Source organism: Zingiber officinale, chromosome 3B, assembly GCF_018446385.1.
Source record: "Zingiber officinale cultivar Zhangliang chromosome 3B, Zo_v1.1, whole genome shotgun sequence".
Taxonomy (NCBI): domain Eukaryota; kingdom Viridiplantae; phylum Streptophyta; class Magnoliopsida; order Zingiberales; family Zingiberaceae; genus Zingiber; species Zingiber officinale.
This window is the reverse complement of record NC_055991.1, coordinates 6,609,370-6,628,388: the sequence shown is the minus strand read 5'-3', so window position 1 is coordinate 6,628,388 and position 19,019 is coordinate 6,609,370. Positions and strand designations below refer to the sequence as shown.

The 19,019-nt window shown below is 41.5% G+C and overlaps 1 protein-coding gene and 1 non-coding gene across 2 annotated transcripts; one reads left to right on the top strand and one right to left on the bottom strand.

The window, feature by feature from the left end:
- Positions 1-3,597: 3,597 nt before the first annotated feature.
- On the top strand, positions 3,598-18,714 carry LOC122054642 (mitogen-activated protein kinase kinase kinase 1-like). The gene is made up of 6 exons (XM_042616089.1): positions 3,598-3,767; positions 16,231-16,315; positions 16,446-16,508; positions 16,655-16,812; positions 18,405-18,480; positions 18,589-18,714. Exons 1-6 carry the CDS (start codon positions 3,598-3,600, stop codon positions 18,679-18,681), a joined length of 645 nt encoding a protein of 214 aa, XP_042472023.1. The 3' UTR covers positions 18,682-18,714.
- Positions 6,740-6,845, bottom strand: LOC121968818. Its single transcript, XR_006108353.1, has one exon. It is a non-coding gene; the product is annotated as a small nucleolar RNA R71 (small nucleolar RNA).
- Positions 18,715-19,019: the final 305 nt, after the last annotated feature.

Genomic DNA, 19,019 nt, shown 5'->3' with positions numbered 1-19,019 from the left:
AAATTTGAGCAAACTTTCCTCTACCGTCGATCTAAGCCCCTGCTCTGATCCGGCCAGATTCCGACGCCGATCGTGCCAATGACGATTCCCTTGGGTTCACCTTCCCTAAGAGTTATAGTATTGATCGAGGCAGCGGCCGAAAACTGCCGACGATGAGCTGGGATGATGTGTGAGACACGGGGATAGAGAAATTTGGGGACAAAGGATTTGATTTCCGAATTGTCCACATCCAAGATTAGTTAGATCATGAATACATGGATTAAAAAAAATATGGTCAAATAGAAAATATTTTATAATCATTTTGAACATAGGCTTTTTTGGTACACTTGTAAATGTTATAGTAGTAATTGAAGATAGCATAATTGGATTAATTCAAAGCTTAAATTGTGAAGAAAAAATTTAGAAACTAAAGGTTTTAAGACAAGTTTTTAAGATAAGCAAAATAAAATATGAAATGTAGTTAACAAGAAGAAGGCAAGAAAGGAAAAGGGAGAGAGAAAGGAAGCTATAGTTAACTATTATGTTTACTTAGGAAGAAGGAAGCTAGAGGTAGCTAGAGAAAGGAGAGAAGGCCATTGCAAGAGGAAGAGGGGAGATGTACAAATTAGCCATCATCCTCCTTGCCGTCCTGCTCACCTGTTATCATCCTTGTGCTTGAACACGCCTTCTTGAGCATTCCTTTGTAGGTGCTCGAAGGACAGATGCTCAGTATCATTCTGTTAAAAATATACCCGCTCAAGTGTATTTTAGCCGAGCTTCACTTCCTTAGCTTACTCTCCTTTGCACTGACCTTCCCCTAGGCAACTTACAAGGCTTATTCTAGCAGGTGCTAGTGGCAAATAAATGGTCAAAGAGGATCTCATGGTCAAGTGAAGCTTGATTTGCTAATGTTGGATATTGGGACCTTAAATGGACCAAAACGATTTTGAGGAAGGAAGCCATCAATTGTTGAAAGTCGTAATTGACTTCAAAATTGAAATCTACGATTCGCGTAGATAGATTTAGACTATTAATTTACTCAAAATCGATTAAGGGTGAATGAGAAATTAATGTTTAAAGTCGTTGTATCTTGGGAACGAATTGCAACAATCCGTTAAGCACTGTAGCGGAGCAATATCGTTTACGGAGATAGTGTCGAACACTAGTCTCGACGATCAGTTTGCATACTCCAGAAGCTACCCGGGATAAACATAGTACAAAGACAAGTGAGGGCGATCTTAACATTTCAAAGTAGAACTCATGCTTTTTTTTTTTTTTAGTTGATACAAGGTATTCATCTCTTCGAACCGATTAATTCTGAGGATGATCGGACCGCACCATGAAAATATTTCATCGACCATCAAGATAAATCAGGAAATACTCATGGAGACCCATCGAAATGACTAGCATTCTTAGATCATCTTCTCAGTGGAGGGAAAATACTACTACAGCTTAAATTCAAATCTTAGATTCCTTGGTTATCCACTGGAGGATCTAACCATTGCACCATTATTCCGAGGGCAACTCACACACTCTCTTTCTCTCTATTTTGGGTGGACATGATTTGAGAAAATTTCCTCCATTCAGTGTAATGTCCATCCCTTTCTTTGCAACTTTGAAAGCATCAAACAAAAAATGACTTGTCTGGTAAAAATAAAAAAAAAAATTATCAAAGAAGAATTTTGTGTACCTAAGAATAGTAGAAGACGAAGTAATAATGAGGATGATGCATTCATGTGGCAGTTGTACACTGGGTCATTGAGGCCATCACGATTTCCGTCGTGGGGATGTTCACAGATAAATTGGTGAATTCCAAAAAGACTTCTTTTTACTCAACAATCAATGATGACGACTCCAGCAGTACAATTACTGAGACAATGCCTTCCACATTGCCAAATGGGATATTAAGAAGACATATAATGTCCTGGACGCGCGGTGATCTTCTGGGAAAAGGTTCCTATGGTGAGGTTTATGAAGGGATCAGCGAGTAAGTATCGATGATCAATCATCACCTCTGCAACTGCTTGTCAGTTTATCTATAGCTTAGATCCTGGATGCTTTAATTCTTTTACCGCATGATCATGATGACTTCCAGTTTGTTATGTTCATGAAGTTAGTTGATTTTTGTGAAAAGGCCTTTTTATCTATTGCATTTTTTATTATGATTGTTTTAACAGAATTCTTTCCATTCTTGATTTTGCACACTTCTTCCTTTTTGTAAGTTGTGCTCTATCTTATATATATTGATCAACTTAGAATTTAACCCAAGAGTTTACTCACCAATATGTCTGTGACTGTTGTCATGTCTAAGTGGTTATGTCTATTTTTATGCCTCCTCAGCATGTCTTAGTTGTTTATTTTGAATTATCATGAGTACCATCTTGTTTGAATATGTGTATTTAACCCTTTGCTTATTTTCTATTAGCACTTTCACTCGTGACAAGAAATTACTAGTAGAATTGGAGGCTAATTTAAAAAATTGAAAAATTGCAAACCCAAATGGCAAGTTTAGTATTTTCTAAGTGCTATGCTGATGTGCTATTCTGAAGCAGTATATGTGCTACTTATCCATAGACAAACAGTCAAACACGATGGAAACCGATTTACTTTTGAGGACTATTAACAACAACAACTACACTTTATCCCACTAGATGAAATCGACTATATGAATCCTTTAATATTATTGTACTTTGATCCTATTCGGAATCTGAGTCAGACGAACCGTCGGATGAAATGGATGGAATGTTGACCGAATTACGATGACCCGGAGGGGGGGGGGGGGGTATGTTAAGATGACTTCTATGTTGACCAAGTCATCAGAAGTCCTTTAGTCAATGCTACCTACTGCCAACGACCGGGTCGCCCTGGTCCCTGGTACCCCGATGCTCGAGGGAGATCCAACGAATATATAAGTAACAGATTAAGACGCATAATAATGCAATGAATGTGGAATGAGTACGGAGAACGTACCCTGGCCCAGGAGGGTGCCCTCGGATGGGACGCTGCTCGAGTTGTCATGACCTGGAAGAGTAGATGAACAGGAGTCGGATGTGGAGCTGGGTCCGGCGGCACGAAACCGAATGAGGCCGGGATCCGAAAGACGACATGCAGGCCGAGAGATAATAGCGGCACGCAAGCCAAGACACAACACACAAATGTGATCAGCGCATAAGTTAGAACACAGTGCACAAACCAGATCGGTGTGAAGATTGGAACACAATAATGGCACGAAGGACGGAACACAATAATGGCATGAAGGTCGGGGACAGTAATAGCGACTAAGAACTCCAAGAGACTTGAGTGTTAAGTGGTCGGATCTGACGGCGTGGGTGTCGGCAGCGATGCACAGGCTGTCGGCGTGCCGAGAGAAGGGAGTGATGTGTGGACTGCCGGCGCACAGAGGGGGAGGCAACATCCTCATCCGGCCTTGAACAGAGGAGGCCGTCGGCGGGCAACTGTGGATGCCGGAAAGAAGAGAAGGGAAGATGTACATTCGGTCGATTAGAGATGGAGTAAAGGAGGTGGTATTCGCATGATGGATCATCGACGTGCATCAAGGGACGAGGGAGGCAGTGTCAACATCCGACGTCGGTGTCCGAAGATCTGTCCTGTCCGGCAATGGAGGCGGCTATACTCGAGTGGGGAAGCAACGGCGCAGCGTGCGGCGAGCAGCAAGGGAGACGACGAGCACTCGTTAGTGGCAACCTGGTCACAGAAGAAAGAGGAAGGGATGATGATGTCCTTGCGCAGTTCCGCGCGACGGCAGTGGCGCAAAGAGAAGAAGGGGAGTAGTCGTCGGCGTCGGCTGATGGATTCCGACGGAGCTCGTGTTCCACCTGTGGCGATGATGTGCGTAGATATTATGATCATTTATACATGTTTTGACGCACATTCACTTACTTTATTCACATATATTCTATGCATGTTCACCTCTTTTAACACATATTCATCATAAATACTCTTTTATTCGGAGATCTGCTCTTTTATGTGTTTTCTAATTAATAGGACGTAATTTGGAGCAAAAACGAAGCCTACATGAAGTCTAGAGCTTCCAGAGTGTCACGGGCAGGCGAAGACTAAGTTTTCTTCATGTTTTGGCTGTGTAGAACCCACACGGCCGTGTGGAGGCCGTGTGGGGGGTGTGTTGAAGCTGTGTGAAGGTCGTGGAGATTTCCCGCACTGCAGATCAAAAGTAAAATGACCATATCTTTGTGCTCGGTTGGAGTTATGTGCCGTTCCAGATATCAAAATGTAGATGATTTCAAGATCTACAACTCTTATGAAGACTTCAACCAGAGAAAACCAAGTTTTGAAGGTCTAGAGCTCGTTTCTATGAGGCACGGCCTTGGCACACGGCCGTGTCAAATCCTGCACTGTATACCAAGCGTAAAACAGGCATAACTTTGTCGTCCGTTGGATTTTTGGGCTTTTATTTATACCTAATTGTAGCTAACTTCAAGATATATAACTTTGATGAAGACCTAAACTCAAGAATCCCACGTTAAGATGTGCTAAAATGGTCTACAAAGTCCACACGGTCGTGTCAACTCTGCATGGGTGTGCGGTGTTGCTAGAGCAGCGGAAGAGCATGGCCGTGCGGAATCGCACGGCCATGCCACTTAACCAGAGCAGCGGAAGAGCATGGCCGTGCGGAATCGCACGGCCGTGCCACTTGACCAGTGCAGAAGGAAGACACGGCCATGCGGCTTCGCCAGAAGAGAGGATGGGCGTGGTCGTGCCAACCTTGCACGGTCGTGCCACGGGCCGTACGACGCCCATACCCTAGCTTATAAAAGGGTCAAGAAACCTATTTTTGGGGAATCTTTGGTTTGGGACTTCGTCCCTCCCCTCGGGGAAAGCCGTAGAGCTTCATCCACCGCCGTCCCTTCACGATCTGTCCATCTCCGGAGCAAGGAAGCATCCCCAAGACATCAGAATCATCAAGAATCTTTTCTTCCTCTTCTTCTAGGGTTGTAAGTATGCTTTTCTTTATGTTCTCGGGTTGTTCTTCCCTCACAATGGAGTAGACATCCTCTTCTAGGATTAGGGAGTACTTGTAATGCGATGGAGATGTAGAACTATGTAGATTTATCTTATTTTTATTCGATGACTTGTTCATGCCTTGTTCATGCTTGTGTGACATGTTTATATTTCTATGCTTTGATCGATTGATATGGAGGATGGTTAATCCTGCAAAGGGGCGCCCGCTAAAGCCAACTTTCGACCGTCTAGATAACTTACCTTACGACATCTCTAATGTTTAATCAACAGTCCCTGTGGATTCGATATTTTTATTACTGATGATGAAACCGTACACTTGCAGTTGCGTAACAAGTTTTTCGCGTCGTTGCCGAGGACTGTTCGCATTAACATTAGTAGATTAGCAATTTAGTTAATCTAGACTTGTGAATAGTTTTTGTTTTCCCATTTTCATAACAAAAAAAAATCTGTATTTTTTTTAGCAATTTAAATTCTGCATTTTGTTTCTTATTTTTCATATAGTATTTCATTTCTTATCTTTAATCCTTCATTTTTATTTTTACTCATTTTATTTCGATGATCACTAACATGTCAAGCAGGGCCTTAAGAGATTTCTCGGCATCTATTTCTACAAGATTTATGTCTCCCATTATACAGCCTCATATTGGAGCAGAAAATTTTCAACTAGACCCAGAGTTAATTTCCATGATACAAGGTCACAAATTTGGAGGAGAAGTATCAGAAAGTCCTTATCTGCATCTTGAGACATTTCTAGAACTTTGTGATATGGTGAATTGTGAAGGAGTATCAGCAGATGCAGTCCGGTTGATGGAGTTTCCTTTTAGAGTGCGTTTGATTTAAGTTATCATGTATAACCTTGGTTATGTGATTATCAGGTAATCACATAACCAAGGTTATGGGGAATAAAACACAACCAAATGTTATTTGGTTCAACCTAGGTAATGCTACAAAAATTTATTTGTTTGAAGGTTTTAATGAATACACTAATTTAATATTTTACCGTATTAGCCTCAGTTACAAAACAAACTATAGATAATAATAATATTATTATTATTATTATTTATTTATGTTTTTTCTATTCTTTTTCCGGTATATTTTTTACTTTTTTATGTGTTTTTTTATTTTTTAATGTTTTTATATTTTTTTATATTTATATTTTTTATTTTTTTACATTTTTTAATTTTAATTTTAATTTTAATTTTAATTTATTTATTTCATTTTTTAAATTATTTATTTTTTAAATTTTTTATTATTTTATTTTTTAAAAAAAATAATTTTTTTATTTTTAAAATTTAAATTTTTTTATTTTTTTAAATTATTTATTTTAAAAAAAAATTAAATTTTTAAATTTTAAATTTTTTAAACATTTTTTTTTTTTTTACATTTTTTTCTCTTTTTTTTCATGTTTTTTCTTATCGGAGGGTATTTTTGGTTAAAAAAAATTCATTAACCCCGGAATCAAGAAAAACCTTAGTTTTCTGAGGTTTTTCGATTCCGGACTGCATGACCCTTTTGCTGACATGTCGGGCATAGAACATTACTCGGGAATCATCGAATACTTAAACCAAACAAGGTTTTTGTTAATAACCTTGGATGGATAACCAAGGTTATCAAAAATAACCCCGAACCAAACGCACCCTTAGTATCAAGGACAAAGCAAGGACTTGGTTATATTCTCTTCATCCTTAAAGCATCACAAGTTGGGAATAATTAGAGCAACAATTTTTGAATTATTTCTTCCCTCCAAGCAGAACAATTTATATGAGGAATTGCATCATAAGTTTTGCTCAGGTATATGGAGAATCATTATTTGAAGTATGGGACAAATTCAAGAGTCTACAAAGACAGTGCCCTCATCATGGTTTGGAGAAATGGCTGATTTTACACATATTCTATAGGGGAATTTCTTTTTCAGATAAGTATTTGTTAGATTCATCAGCTGGAGGTTCTTTTATAGACAAGAGCATAGAAGAAGCTTATACATTAATTGATCAAGTGGCATTGAACCTCCATGAATGGTGGAGCAAAAGCTGGATGGAATCTCCCCCAGAAGCGAGAGAGAGGAAGAAGCGAGAGAGAGCGACGTATGAGGTTTTCGGCAAGGCGGCGGTGAGAGCCTCCGACGAGGTGGTGTTGAACGGGGATGGCGGCATCTGTCCCTTGGCTGTGGTGGCGGTAGCGCGAACACAAAGAAAAGCCCCCCCTTTTTACTCGTGCATTGCTCCTCCCCTTAATGCCCTAATAGTGAAATGCCCAGAATGCCCCTCCTCTACTTCCTTATTCCTTCTCTGCCCTTAAACCATACTCATATCACAAGCCTCCCTATCAAGTCTAGTCGAAGGAGGCACAAGTCCGACTGACTAGACTAAGTCTCACATAAAGCGGAATCGCTACTGACTGCAGAATCATATCGCTGGGCTTGTCGTACCATGACGGTAAGCGCCTGGCAGAGCAACAAGAAAAACCAGGGCCAACCGAGCGATAAAAGAAAATACCAGGCGAGCGATAAGTCAAACGATTGTCGACCGAGTGGCAAGCGAGATGCCGAGCTGTGCTGGGAATGGAAAACCGAGCAACGGATTGAGCGAATGCTTTAGGGGTGATCGATTGGATAAAGGCGTTCCAAGCTGAGCAACATAAGGAATGTCGAGCTGAGCGATGTAAGAAATAGTACCAAGCGCCCACCCAGCAGGCGATCGATCGAATGACGAAGAAGACCGAGTGATACCAAGAAGAAGGTCGGATGGGACTGAGCAGGTGCTAAGCAAATGCAGACTAGGTGATTGTGAGAATGTTGAGCAGGTGGCTGAGCGATACGAGTGAGTAACCGAGCGGATGTCAATCGAGCGACAGTAAATTGTGACCAGGCGACTGAACAATGCCAACCGAGCAATAGGGAGAACGTCGATCGGGTAGAGAGATGCTGGACAAGCAATATCGAGCATGCTACCGAGTGACAATAAACCACAATCGGGTGACCGAAAAAATGCCGACCGGGCAATAGGGAGAATGTTGATGTGGTGGAAAGACGACGAGCAAGCAATGTCGAGCGCATGATCGAGAAAATGCTGACCGAGTGATAGTAAATCGCGATCGGGCAATCGAACAATGCCAACCTGACAATCTAAAAATCTCGACCAGGTAATCAAGAGAATGATGGTCATGCGGAGTTGTGAGTGTGACCGAGAAAAATGCTGACTGAGTGATAGTAAATCGCGACCAGGTAATCGAGAGAATAATGGACCAGCAGAGTTGTAACCACGACCAAGAAAATTGCTGACCGGTACAAAGCGAACAACCGAGCAGATAGCCAAGCAATACTGATCGGCCGATTAAGAGAAGACCAACCGGGTGATCGAAAGAATACCAAGTGGGCGCGAAGCCTGTGCGCTAGATAGACATGGAACCTGAGACTAAATGAGAATGGGAGCAGAGCCCGTGGATCGAGCGTAAATGGGAGCAAAGGCTCTATGAGTCGAGTCGGGTGCAGATTCCGAGAGACTGAAAGCAACCAAGAGCAAAGCCTGTGGATCAGGCATGAACGCGAGTAGAGCCTGTGGATGGAGTGCAAAGAAGAGCAGAACAATCAGGTGGTTATGCGAATGCCAAGCAAAGAGGAAAGTGGGTATTGACCGAGCAACAAATGTAGGGCAAAGCGATGAGTGAGATGCGAGGGACGAGTTCCAGGCAAAGCAGCAAGTGAGGCAAGTGTGATGAGTGCTGGGCAGAGCGACGAGTGAAGCAAGTGTGATGAGTGTCGGGCAGAGCCGCGAGTGAATCAAGTGTGATAAGTTCCGGGCAGAGTGGTGAGTGAAGCAAGCGTGATGAGTCCCGGGCAGAGCGGCAAGTGAGGTGAGTGTGATGAGTGCGGGGCAGAGCGGCGAGTGAAGCAAGCAGGATGAGTGCCAGGCAAAGCGGCGAGTGAGGCGAGCCCCTAACTAAGGAGTAACCCGACCGACTAGTAGTTGAGCATGAGAGCCTGACCGGGAGGCTGTTGGTCGTGAAAACATTCTCACTTATAACTCACACTGGGGTGAGAGTCTGGAGGTGTGAGAGTATGCTCACTTATAACTCGTACTGAGGCGAAAGTCTAGAAGTGTGAGAGCATGCTCACTTATAACTTGCGTTGAGGTGAGAGTCTGGAGGCGTGAGAGTATGCTCACTTATAACTCGCGCTGGGGCGAGAGTCTGGAGGCATGAGAGCATGCTCACTTATAACTCGCACTGGGGCGAGAGTCTGGAGGCGTGAGAGCATGCTCACTTATAACTCGCGTTGGGGCGAGAATCTGGAGGCTGACCAGGAGGTCGTTGGTGATATTCTGGTCTGAGACCGGTGGCGATACTCCGGTCCGAGACCGGTGGTGATACTCTGGTCCGAGACCAGTGGCGATACTCCGGTCCGAGATTGATGGTGATAGCTCAACCCTGAATGGAGGAAATAAGAGATCCGATAAGCTGGTCTGAAACCAGTGAAGATCGCTCGACCCCAAACGGGAGAGATTAAACCCTAAAGTCCATAGAAGAGGAGCCTCTAGCAATATGAGGGAGCATAGCCTTTGTCATACCTAATCGTAAAGTGGTGTCGACCGTCCAAGGATCTGTCTCGGTCTCTCAACTCCCGAATGCCCGTGGAGCGAGGGGAGAAGATAATAATCTGAGCCCTGATTGTCAAAGGGAGCGAAGCCTATGGCAATATAAAGGACCAGAGTCTGTATCAGTAGAAGGAAGCATAACACCGTGGGTAAAGGGAGCAAGGCCTGTAGACGTAAGAGGATGTAAAACAGGTGTAGGTTGCAGAGCATATAGTAGTAATAGAATGCAACGCCTATAGCAGTAAGAGGATGCAGAGCCCCATGGTGAAGGGTGCAGAGCCTGTAGCAGTAAAAGGATGCAGAGCCCCATGGTAAAGGGTGCAGAGCCTGTAACACACCTGATCGGGAAGCTGGGCCCCTAGTCCCTAATCAGAGAGTAAGGCCCTAGCCTGTAATCAAAGAGCGAGATCCCTAGATCCTGATCGGGAAGTTGTACTGTGAGTCACTGATCGGGAGGTTGTGTTCCTAGTGTTTGATCGGGGAGTTGTGCCCCTTGTATCCGATCAAAGATATAGGGCCCTAGTTTTTTATCAAGGAACTAGGATATTACTCTTTTATCAAGGAACTATAGCAGATCCTATAACTGTAAAAAGGGAGCAGAGCTCGTAACGTACCTGATTGAGAAGCTGTGTCAACCGACTGAGGGTTTGTCTCGGTCCCTTGACTCCCGAATACCAATGGAGTTAGGGAAAAATATAATGAAAAAACTAACCTGTCATCCAGTTGAAGCTTCAACTTAGTCCCTCGTCTTCCGAATACCCGTGGAGCGAGGAAAGAAGATAATAAGTTCATAGAAATCCTCCGAGACTGTGATACGTCATCCATCTTCACGTTCCAGAACAGGTGGAGAAGATTCCCACAGACAGAGCCAAATTGATCTTGTCCGGAATCTGAGTCAGACGGACCGTCGGGTGAGGTAGATGGAATGTTGAACAAATTGCGATGGCCCAGAGGGAGGTATGCTGAGATGGCTTCTATGTTGACCAAGTCGTCAGAAGTCCTCTGGTCAACCCTATCTACAACCAGCGACCGGGTCGCCCTGGTTCCTAGTACCCCGATGCTCGAGGCAGATCCAACTAATATATAAGTAACAAATTAAGATGAATAATAATAAAATGAATGTGGAGTGAGTACGAAGAACATACCCTGGCCCAGGGGGGAGCCCTCGGATGGGACGCTGCTCGAGTTGTCATGACTTGGAAGAGTAGATGAACGGGAGTCGGATGTGGAGCTAGGTTCGGAGGCACGAAGCCAAATGCGACCTGGATCCGAAAGATGACATGTATATTGGGAGATAATAGCGGCACGCAGGCCGGGAGATAATAGCGGCACGCAAACCGGGAGATAATAGCGGCACGCAGGCTAAGAGATAATAGTAGCATGTGGGCCAAGACACGACACACAGACGAGAGCGGCACGTAGGTTAGAACACAGTGCACAAACGAGATCGGCGCGAAGGCCGAAACACAATAATGGCATAGAGGTCGGGGATAGCAATTGCAACTAAGAAGTTCGAGAGACGTGAGTGTTGAGTGGTCGGATCTGATGGCGTGGGTGCCAGCAGCAATGCACAGGCTGCCAGTGTGCCGAGAGAAGGGAGGTGATGCGTGGACTGTCAGCGCATAGAGGGGGTGGCAGCGTCATTATTCGGCCGTGAACAGCGGAGAGGAGGCCGCCGACGGGCAGCTGTGGATGCCAGAAAGAAGAGAAGGGAAGATGTACAGTCAGCCAATTAGAGGTAGAGTAAAGGAGGCGGTATTCGCGTGAGGGATTAGCAACGTGCGTCGAGGGACGAGGGAGGCAACGTCAGCGTCCGGCGTCGGTGTCCGAAGGTCTGTCTTTCTCAGCAGTTGAGGCGGCTATACTCGAGCGAGGAAGTGATGGCGCAACGTGCGGCGAGCAGTAAGGGAGACGACAAGCACTCGTTAGCGGCGACTTGGTCGCAGAAGAAAGAGGAAGGGGCGACGATGTCCTTGCGCAATTCCGCGCGGTGGTAGTGGCACAAAGAGAAGAAGGGATTTCAGTCGCTGGCGTCGGCTGATGGGTTCCGACGACGCCTAAAACATAGTCGAGAGAGAGGAAGAAGCGAGAGAGAGTGGCGTATGAGGTTTCCGGCAAGGTGACGATGAGAGCCTCCGACGAGGTGGCGTTGAACAGGGATGGCAGCGTCTATCCCTTGGTCGTGGTGCCGACAGCGCGAACACGAAGAAAAGCCCCTCTTTTCCTCGTACATTGCTCCTCCCCTTAATGCCCTAATAGTGAAATGCCCAGAATGCCCCTCCTCCACTTCCTTGTTCCTTCTCTGCCCTTAAACCATATCTGTATCATGCTCTATCCCCTATTATATCATCATCGATATTTAAATAAATTTTATCTTCTTTTATTGTTACTAACTAAGTCTTTTTTGGCCTTTCTCTCTTTCGTTTGATGTGCATTTTATCATAGTTGTTAGGACCTTGATGACCAGCTAAAGGGGGTGAATAGTCAATCGCCCATGGCGTTCACTTCCTACGTTTGTTAGCACAGTGGAATACCAAAATAAACAAAGGAAAACTAAAACCTAGAGGCTATAAACAATACAATCAAACCTCTAACATGTTGATTTACATGGCTCGGAGATTAGGGCTCTTACTCCACGGTTATCTGTAAGATGGATGATCCCTCAATCCGTCGGTGGATTAATCTCCGGAACTTCGACTAGCTTGATCCTCCTTCTCGGTGGAGAAACCTTGCAACAATCTCTTGATCACACACAAGGATCACACTGAGAGGTTTGTGTTGGATCGAGAATTCGCTAGAGGGGGGTGAATAGTGATTAAAAATTTAGCGAGAGTACGCAGCGGAATAAACACGAAAAGGACAACGTTAACACAAGTAATTTTTACTTGGTTCGGAGCCTTCGGCGACTCCTACTCCAAGGGCCGCACTCGTTGAGTGTTTTCGTTGGGCAATCCACTAGCAATTCGAAAGAAGTATTACAAGTGAAAGTACAATTGCTTTTAAGAAAATAATACCGACAATAAGAAGGAAGAAAAAAAATAGCACTTGTAGGAGAGCCTTCGTAGCGTCGCAAAAGCACAGCAAAGTAATCGATGGGAGATCTTGTCGTTCATTGTTCTTTGCTCCTGGCAACTATTTTCAACTTTGATACCATCTTATCTCATGTCATATTAGAGTTACCGTATATTTCACCTAATACTTATACTCCTACCTTCTCCTTAAATATGTTTTGCTTTCCATCCTTTAACTTTAACCACTTAATTCTAGGAGTCATGTATATTATCCTTCTATTGATACTATGATTATGGTGTATATCCAACACTACTTGGGTAGTTAAGCTTTCTTCATAGATAACCTTACAATCTTTACAAATATTTCTATCATTCTTCTTAACCATAAAAAAGTCAATTTTCCATTCATTATTCCCACAAAAAATGTATTAGCTAGTATAAGGTCATATGCTATCGCAAAATCTAATATAGTTTTTCTTTCTTCATTTCTTGTTCCAAAACCATAACCCCCATTACCCCTCTCAAATTCCTCATTTTTCACTATGACATATTCATTTAGATCGTCTCCAATTAAAATTATTTCATTTGGCAAAATGTTTTGTAATACCTCATCTAAGTCGTCCCAAAATTTTGATTTAGTTTCTTCATCTAATCCTACTTAAGGTGCATATATGCTAATTAAGTTCATAGCTTCTTTCGCCACTACTATTTTGAAAGTTATAATTCTATATTCCTTTATAACTACACCAACAACTTTATCTTTTAATGAACTATCTACAAAAATACCCACTCCATTTTTTATTTTACTCTTTCTTGTGTACCATAATTTAAAGCTCGAGTTCTTTATCATTTTTGCCTTCTCGCAGACACATTTAGTTTCTTGTACATGCAAAATATTAATTCTTCTCTTAATCATCGTATTTACTACCTCCATTGTTTTGCCAGTGAAGGTTCCTATATTTCATATTTCAAGCCTTAGACTATTAGTCTTCCTATAATGTTTGTTCTTATCCCACCTATGGTATGAGAATTCTTGTCTATTTAACACTACATCTAAGTTCTCATAGAGATGTAGCAGTCTTTGCCGATACGTTACAGTCAGAACTTACAACACAAACTCTTGCATATTTAGCACTACGCCCGAGTTCTGGAGATGTAATGGTCTTTGCTGAGCCGTTACAGTAGACCCTACAACGCGTTCCTTCCGAGGAACAATCTAGCATTAGTACAATAGTTTAATGAATCCATTCATTGAGCGTTTGCCATAGTTTAACGTTGGCTGACAACCTAACACAACCCTCTTCCTTTATCCGGGCTTGGAACCGATCATGACTGGTTGTCATGGCCAGAGTTTTAGGGAACTATTACTTAGTATATCATCGGTCGAATGAAGGCCGAGCGAGCACCAGTGTGTGTATAGGCGCTCGGCCGGGTAAAACCTGATCGAGCGTAAAGACGCTCAACCTTATAAAGCTCATAGATATTCTCGGTCGAAACATGCTTAACAAAATTTAGTGAAAGTACGCAGCAGAATAAACACGAAAAGGACAATGCTAACATAAGTAATTTTTTACTTGGTTCGGAGCCTTCGGCGACTCCTACTCCAAGGCCCGCACTCGTTGAGTGCTTTCTTTGGGCAATCTATTAGCAATTCAAAAGGAGTACTACAAGTGAAAGTACAATTACTTTTAAGAAAATAATACCGACAATAAGAAGGAAGAAAAAAAACAGCACTTGTCGGAGAGCCTTCGCAGCGTCGCAAAAGCACAACAGAGCAATCGATGGGAGCTCTTGTCGTTCGTTGTTCTTTGCTCCTGGTAACTATTTTCAACTTTGATACCATCTTATCCCATGTCATATTAGAGTCACCGTCTATTTCACCTAATACTTGTACTCCTACCTTCTCCTTAAATATGTTTTGTTTTCCATTCTTTAACTTCCACCACTTAATTCTAGGAGTCATGTATATTTTCCTTCTATTGATACTATGATTATGGCGTATATCTAACACTACTTGGGTAATTAAGCTTTCTTCATGGATAACCTTACAATCTTTACAAATATTTCTATCAATCTTCCTAATCATAAAGTCAATTTTCCATTTATTATTCCCAAAAAAATGTATTAGCTAGTATAAGGTCATATGTTATCGCAAAATCCAATATAATTTTTCTTTCTTCATTTCTTATTCCAAAACCATAACCCCCATTACCCCTCTCATATTCCTCATTTTTCACTATGACATGTTCATTTAGATCGTTTCCAATTAAAATCATTTCATTTGGCAAAATATTTTGTAATACCTCATCTAAGTCCTCCCAAAATTTTGATTTAGTTTCTTAATCTAATCCTACTTAAGGTGCATATATGTTAATTAAGTTCATAGCTTCTTTCGTCACTACTATTTGAGAGTTATAATTCTATATTCCTTTCTAACTACTCCAATAACTTTATCTTTTAATGAACTATCTACAAAAATACCCATTCCATTTCTTGTTTTACTCTTTCCTGTATACCATAATTTAAAGCCCGAGTACTTTATCATTTTTGCCTTCTCACCGACACATTTAGTTTCTTATACATACAAAATACTAATTCTTCTCATAATCATTGTATTTACTACCTCCGTTGTTTTGCCAGTGAGGGTTCCTATATTTTATATTTCAAGCCTTAGACTATTAGTCTTCCTATAATGTTTGTTCTTATCTCACCTATGGTGTGAGAACTCTTGCCTATTTAACACTACATCTAAGTTCTCATAGAGATGTAACAGTCCTTGTCGATACATTACAGTCAGACCTTACAACGCGAACTCTTGCATATTTAGCACTACACCTAAGTTCTGAAGATGTAACGGTCCTTGCTGAGTCGTTACAGTAAACCTTGCAACGCATTCCTTTCGAGGAGCAACTTAGCATCAGCACAATAGTTTAATGAATTCATTCATTGAGCATTTGCCCTAGTTTAACGCTGACTAACAACCTAACGTAACCTTCCTCTTTTATTTGGGCTTGGAATCGACCATGGGCAGAATTTTAGGGAACTATTACTTAGATAAAAAAATACTTGTTAGTTAATTTCCATTTTTGTTTCTTTTTGGAATGGTTGTGAAATTTCTGTAGCTGAGACATACTAATATTAGCTGAGACTTACTAATATTTTTGTTTTCAGATGCCAATTTTTATGAGTAAGAGGAGGTTGTAGGCATAACCTTTATCTCAACTTGCACCTGAAAAGTATTTTCATTTCAACTATAGTTTGATGGTCTTATTTTCAACACCGAAGATCATTTTGTTTTTCATCGGTTTGGTCTCCTCTCTCCATCCAAATCAAGGATTCTGTGTGGTTAATCCGTCTTAGTCTCTTTGCGGACTTGCAATTTAGCTTTTAATCATCCAAATCTCGTACCATGTTTATAAATTTGATATTTCATTTTGTATTTGAAATCCAAATGAAGTTTATTTTAGTGGGTATTGTTAGTTTGCTACTATTTTTGGTAAATGCCATAATGATGCTATTTGGTGGATCTTGCTGCATACAGAATTTTTCTTTTTTGTCCTTCCTTTGCTAAAATTGATAGTTGCGCATCACTGACTCTATTTTTCTTCAACTAAGGCTTGCATTTTTTTTCCTTTTTCCACATACAGAGATGGTTTTTTTTTTGCTGTTAAAGAAGTGTCTTTGCTTGATCAAGGAACCAATGCCGAGCAAAGTATTCTTCAACTTGAACAGGTGAGTGGATGTTAGTTGGAATTGAGCTTTGTTTTCTCTTCTACTTTTATCTGTTTTTAGCGGTGTTGATTGTAAGTGAAAGTTTAGCTAACAGTTCTGTTCTGTGTTTTCATTTTGATTTATCTTCCAGGAGATTGCACTTTTGAGCCAGTTGGAACATGAAAATATAGTTGGGTATTATGGCACAACGAAGGTATCCTTGTTCTCGAATTCTCATGGTTTTCTTTTCTGATTGATACATTGCATTAATAGACTAGTCAAATGAACAGATTCGTCAACAAAAAAGTTTCTTTGTTATTTAATACATTTTATAATTATTTAATATGTGTTTTTTTATAGGATGACGCAAAATTATTTATCTTCCTGGAACTCATGACAAAAGGCTCTCTTGCATCCTTATATCAAAAGTATCCCCTGCAAGATTCCCAAGTTTCAATATACACCAGACAGATTCTAAATGGCTTAAAGTATCTTCATGATCGGAAGGTCGTCCACAGGTGATGCAACTTGTTTTTGTTTTCTTTTGGTTCCCCTAACATTTATTGCTGAAGTTATGAAATCTCCATTCCTGGGCAGTGTTTCTGGTGAAATGTCCCATGATTTAGATATAAATAAGTTATATTCTGGAATAATGTATGAGGTTAAAACATATACAGTATAGAATTGATATTAGATGTATGCATATCCATGGAAATCTTACCTTCCCCAATCCCTTTTTGGTGGAATGCCACAGCTCCACACCCATGATTTGAACTTCTTATCTGCCCTTGGGCCAATCCTCCAGAAATGGGGTGAAATTAAGGACCAGCATAAAACTGTGTTTGTGACTGATGAATAAAAGTGAATGGAGAAATGGTGGAAGAGGAAAGAGGTTCCATTGTGAATGAGACTTTAGTCTCATATTAGGAGTTTCATGACATGATGGTTGATTTATATTGATTCACATGCATTGAGGATGTGAACAAATGCATGAGGTGAGACTCTCTCTCACGCGTGGATGCGCAGGGATTGTAAATCTAGGGTTCATATTACACTGAATCATATTGACTCGTGTGCAGGCACGACCTGCGCGCGCCGAATGTTGGATCGGTCAAGGCAAAATTTGATAATGAGTGAAACGGGTGTTTCACTGTTTGACAAAGTAATGGTCATTTAATCAACCATTAACGCTGTCGTTGATCTGAGCTCCTATATAAGGAGGTTGTGATCACAGACAAGAGACACAACAATACAAGCTTCTCTCCACCTTCATTTCCTCATTCTTTGTCGTGCAACTCCTGCTCGGCAAAGTGCTCGTGATAACATTCAGGTGCCTCTCAGTTCGCCGTGACCACTAGTGTTTGATGGAATCACAGTCAACCGTTGTATCCTGGGAAACAGACGACCCGAATAAACCTCGAATCACTGCTGGAGGGGCGAATCTATTTCAAGGAAATTGCGTTAGTCGTAGGCCTCGGTCAGTTTTCTCGGTTGATCTCTTCATCCACCTGGTCGATCAGTCTGTTCGCCAGACCTGTCTACTCGCTCAGTCCGCCTTTCACCAAACCTGTTTGTCCGCCCAGTCTGCCTCTCGCTCGGCCGGTCTGCTTCGCCCAACCTGCCTGTCTGTCCGCCCGACACGACATCGCCCGGTCGGCCTTTTTGATCTGCTGCGCCCGCTTGTGCTTGGCCGATCAGCCCGTTCTGTCAACACTGTGCAGACTGCCTTCATCACTTGACAGAAATCAGCCCCTGCATCACTTGGCAGAAACTAACTCCCGCTGATAATCTGAGATTATCCGTTCAGATTATCTTTATTATAAATTGAATTTAAATTCTATGTAATTTTAAATTCAACGAAGTCCTTCAAATTTCTTACAACAAATTATTTTATCCAACACGGACTTTGTTACAATTATTTGAGTTGGCTATATAATTGAGATACTGCGATAGAGAGATTTTAGTAGTGTGCCATTACTTGGATCATGACGTATTGACGTAAATGTTAATATCGTCCAAATATGATTTAGTGACATTTTCTTTACTTCTTCCAAATGTTATTATGTTTATCGGTTGGTAAAAGGTCATATTAAGACTGACTCTTTTTCAGGGACATTAAATGTGCGAACATATTGGTTGACGCAAATGGCTCTGTGAAACTCGCTGATTTTGGAGTGGCAAAAGAGGTTCGTCTAATTCCTATAGCAATATGCCCCCGTTATTTTGTCATTAAGTGTTCCATTTGGGTAATGCCATTATTTTTATGCATAATATTGCTTTGTGAACATTAACAGATGTCCGAATCCAATCAGCTGAATTCATTCAAAGGCAGTATATATTGGATGGCTCCTGAGGTTAGTTGCATGTACTTTTTTACTAGTGTATAGTATACAGTGAGTTTTCATGAGAAACAAGTCGAGAAGATTGTATTTTTATTTTAATTTCTTTTGATGCTACTACTCATATTAGGCAGAGGAAATCTTCTTCTTTTGTTTTTCTATGGCAAAAAGCACTTGTAGCATGCATAACAAACACTTTAGTAGAGTATGTACTCGTATGGCTGTTTGCCAGGATCGAAGTTCATAACACTAATTAAATCCAAATAAAGAATGAATGACTGGAATAGAAAGAATATTTTAGTTTTGTTTAATAGTCGAGGCTATTGTAATGTTAGAAAGTAACCAATAAAAAAAGTTATGTTATAACTGATTGATATGAGTTATGG

Bases quoted from the DNA above. Each gene is read 5' to 3' on its own strand.
- LOC122054642 (XM_042616089.1), top strand. From the start codon at position 3,598: ATGGAGGCGGCTATACTCGAGTGGGGAAGCAACGGCGCAGCGTGCGGC. The intron at 16,316-16,445 runs GTGAGTGGATGT...TTTATCTTCCAG, and splicing joins GTATTCTTCAACTTGAACAG to GAGATTGCACTTTTGAGCCA. The intron at 18,481-18,588 runs GTTCGTCTAATT...GAACATTAACAG, and splicing joins ATTTTGGAGTGGCAAAAGAG to ATGTCCGAATCCAATCAGCT.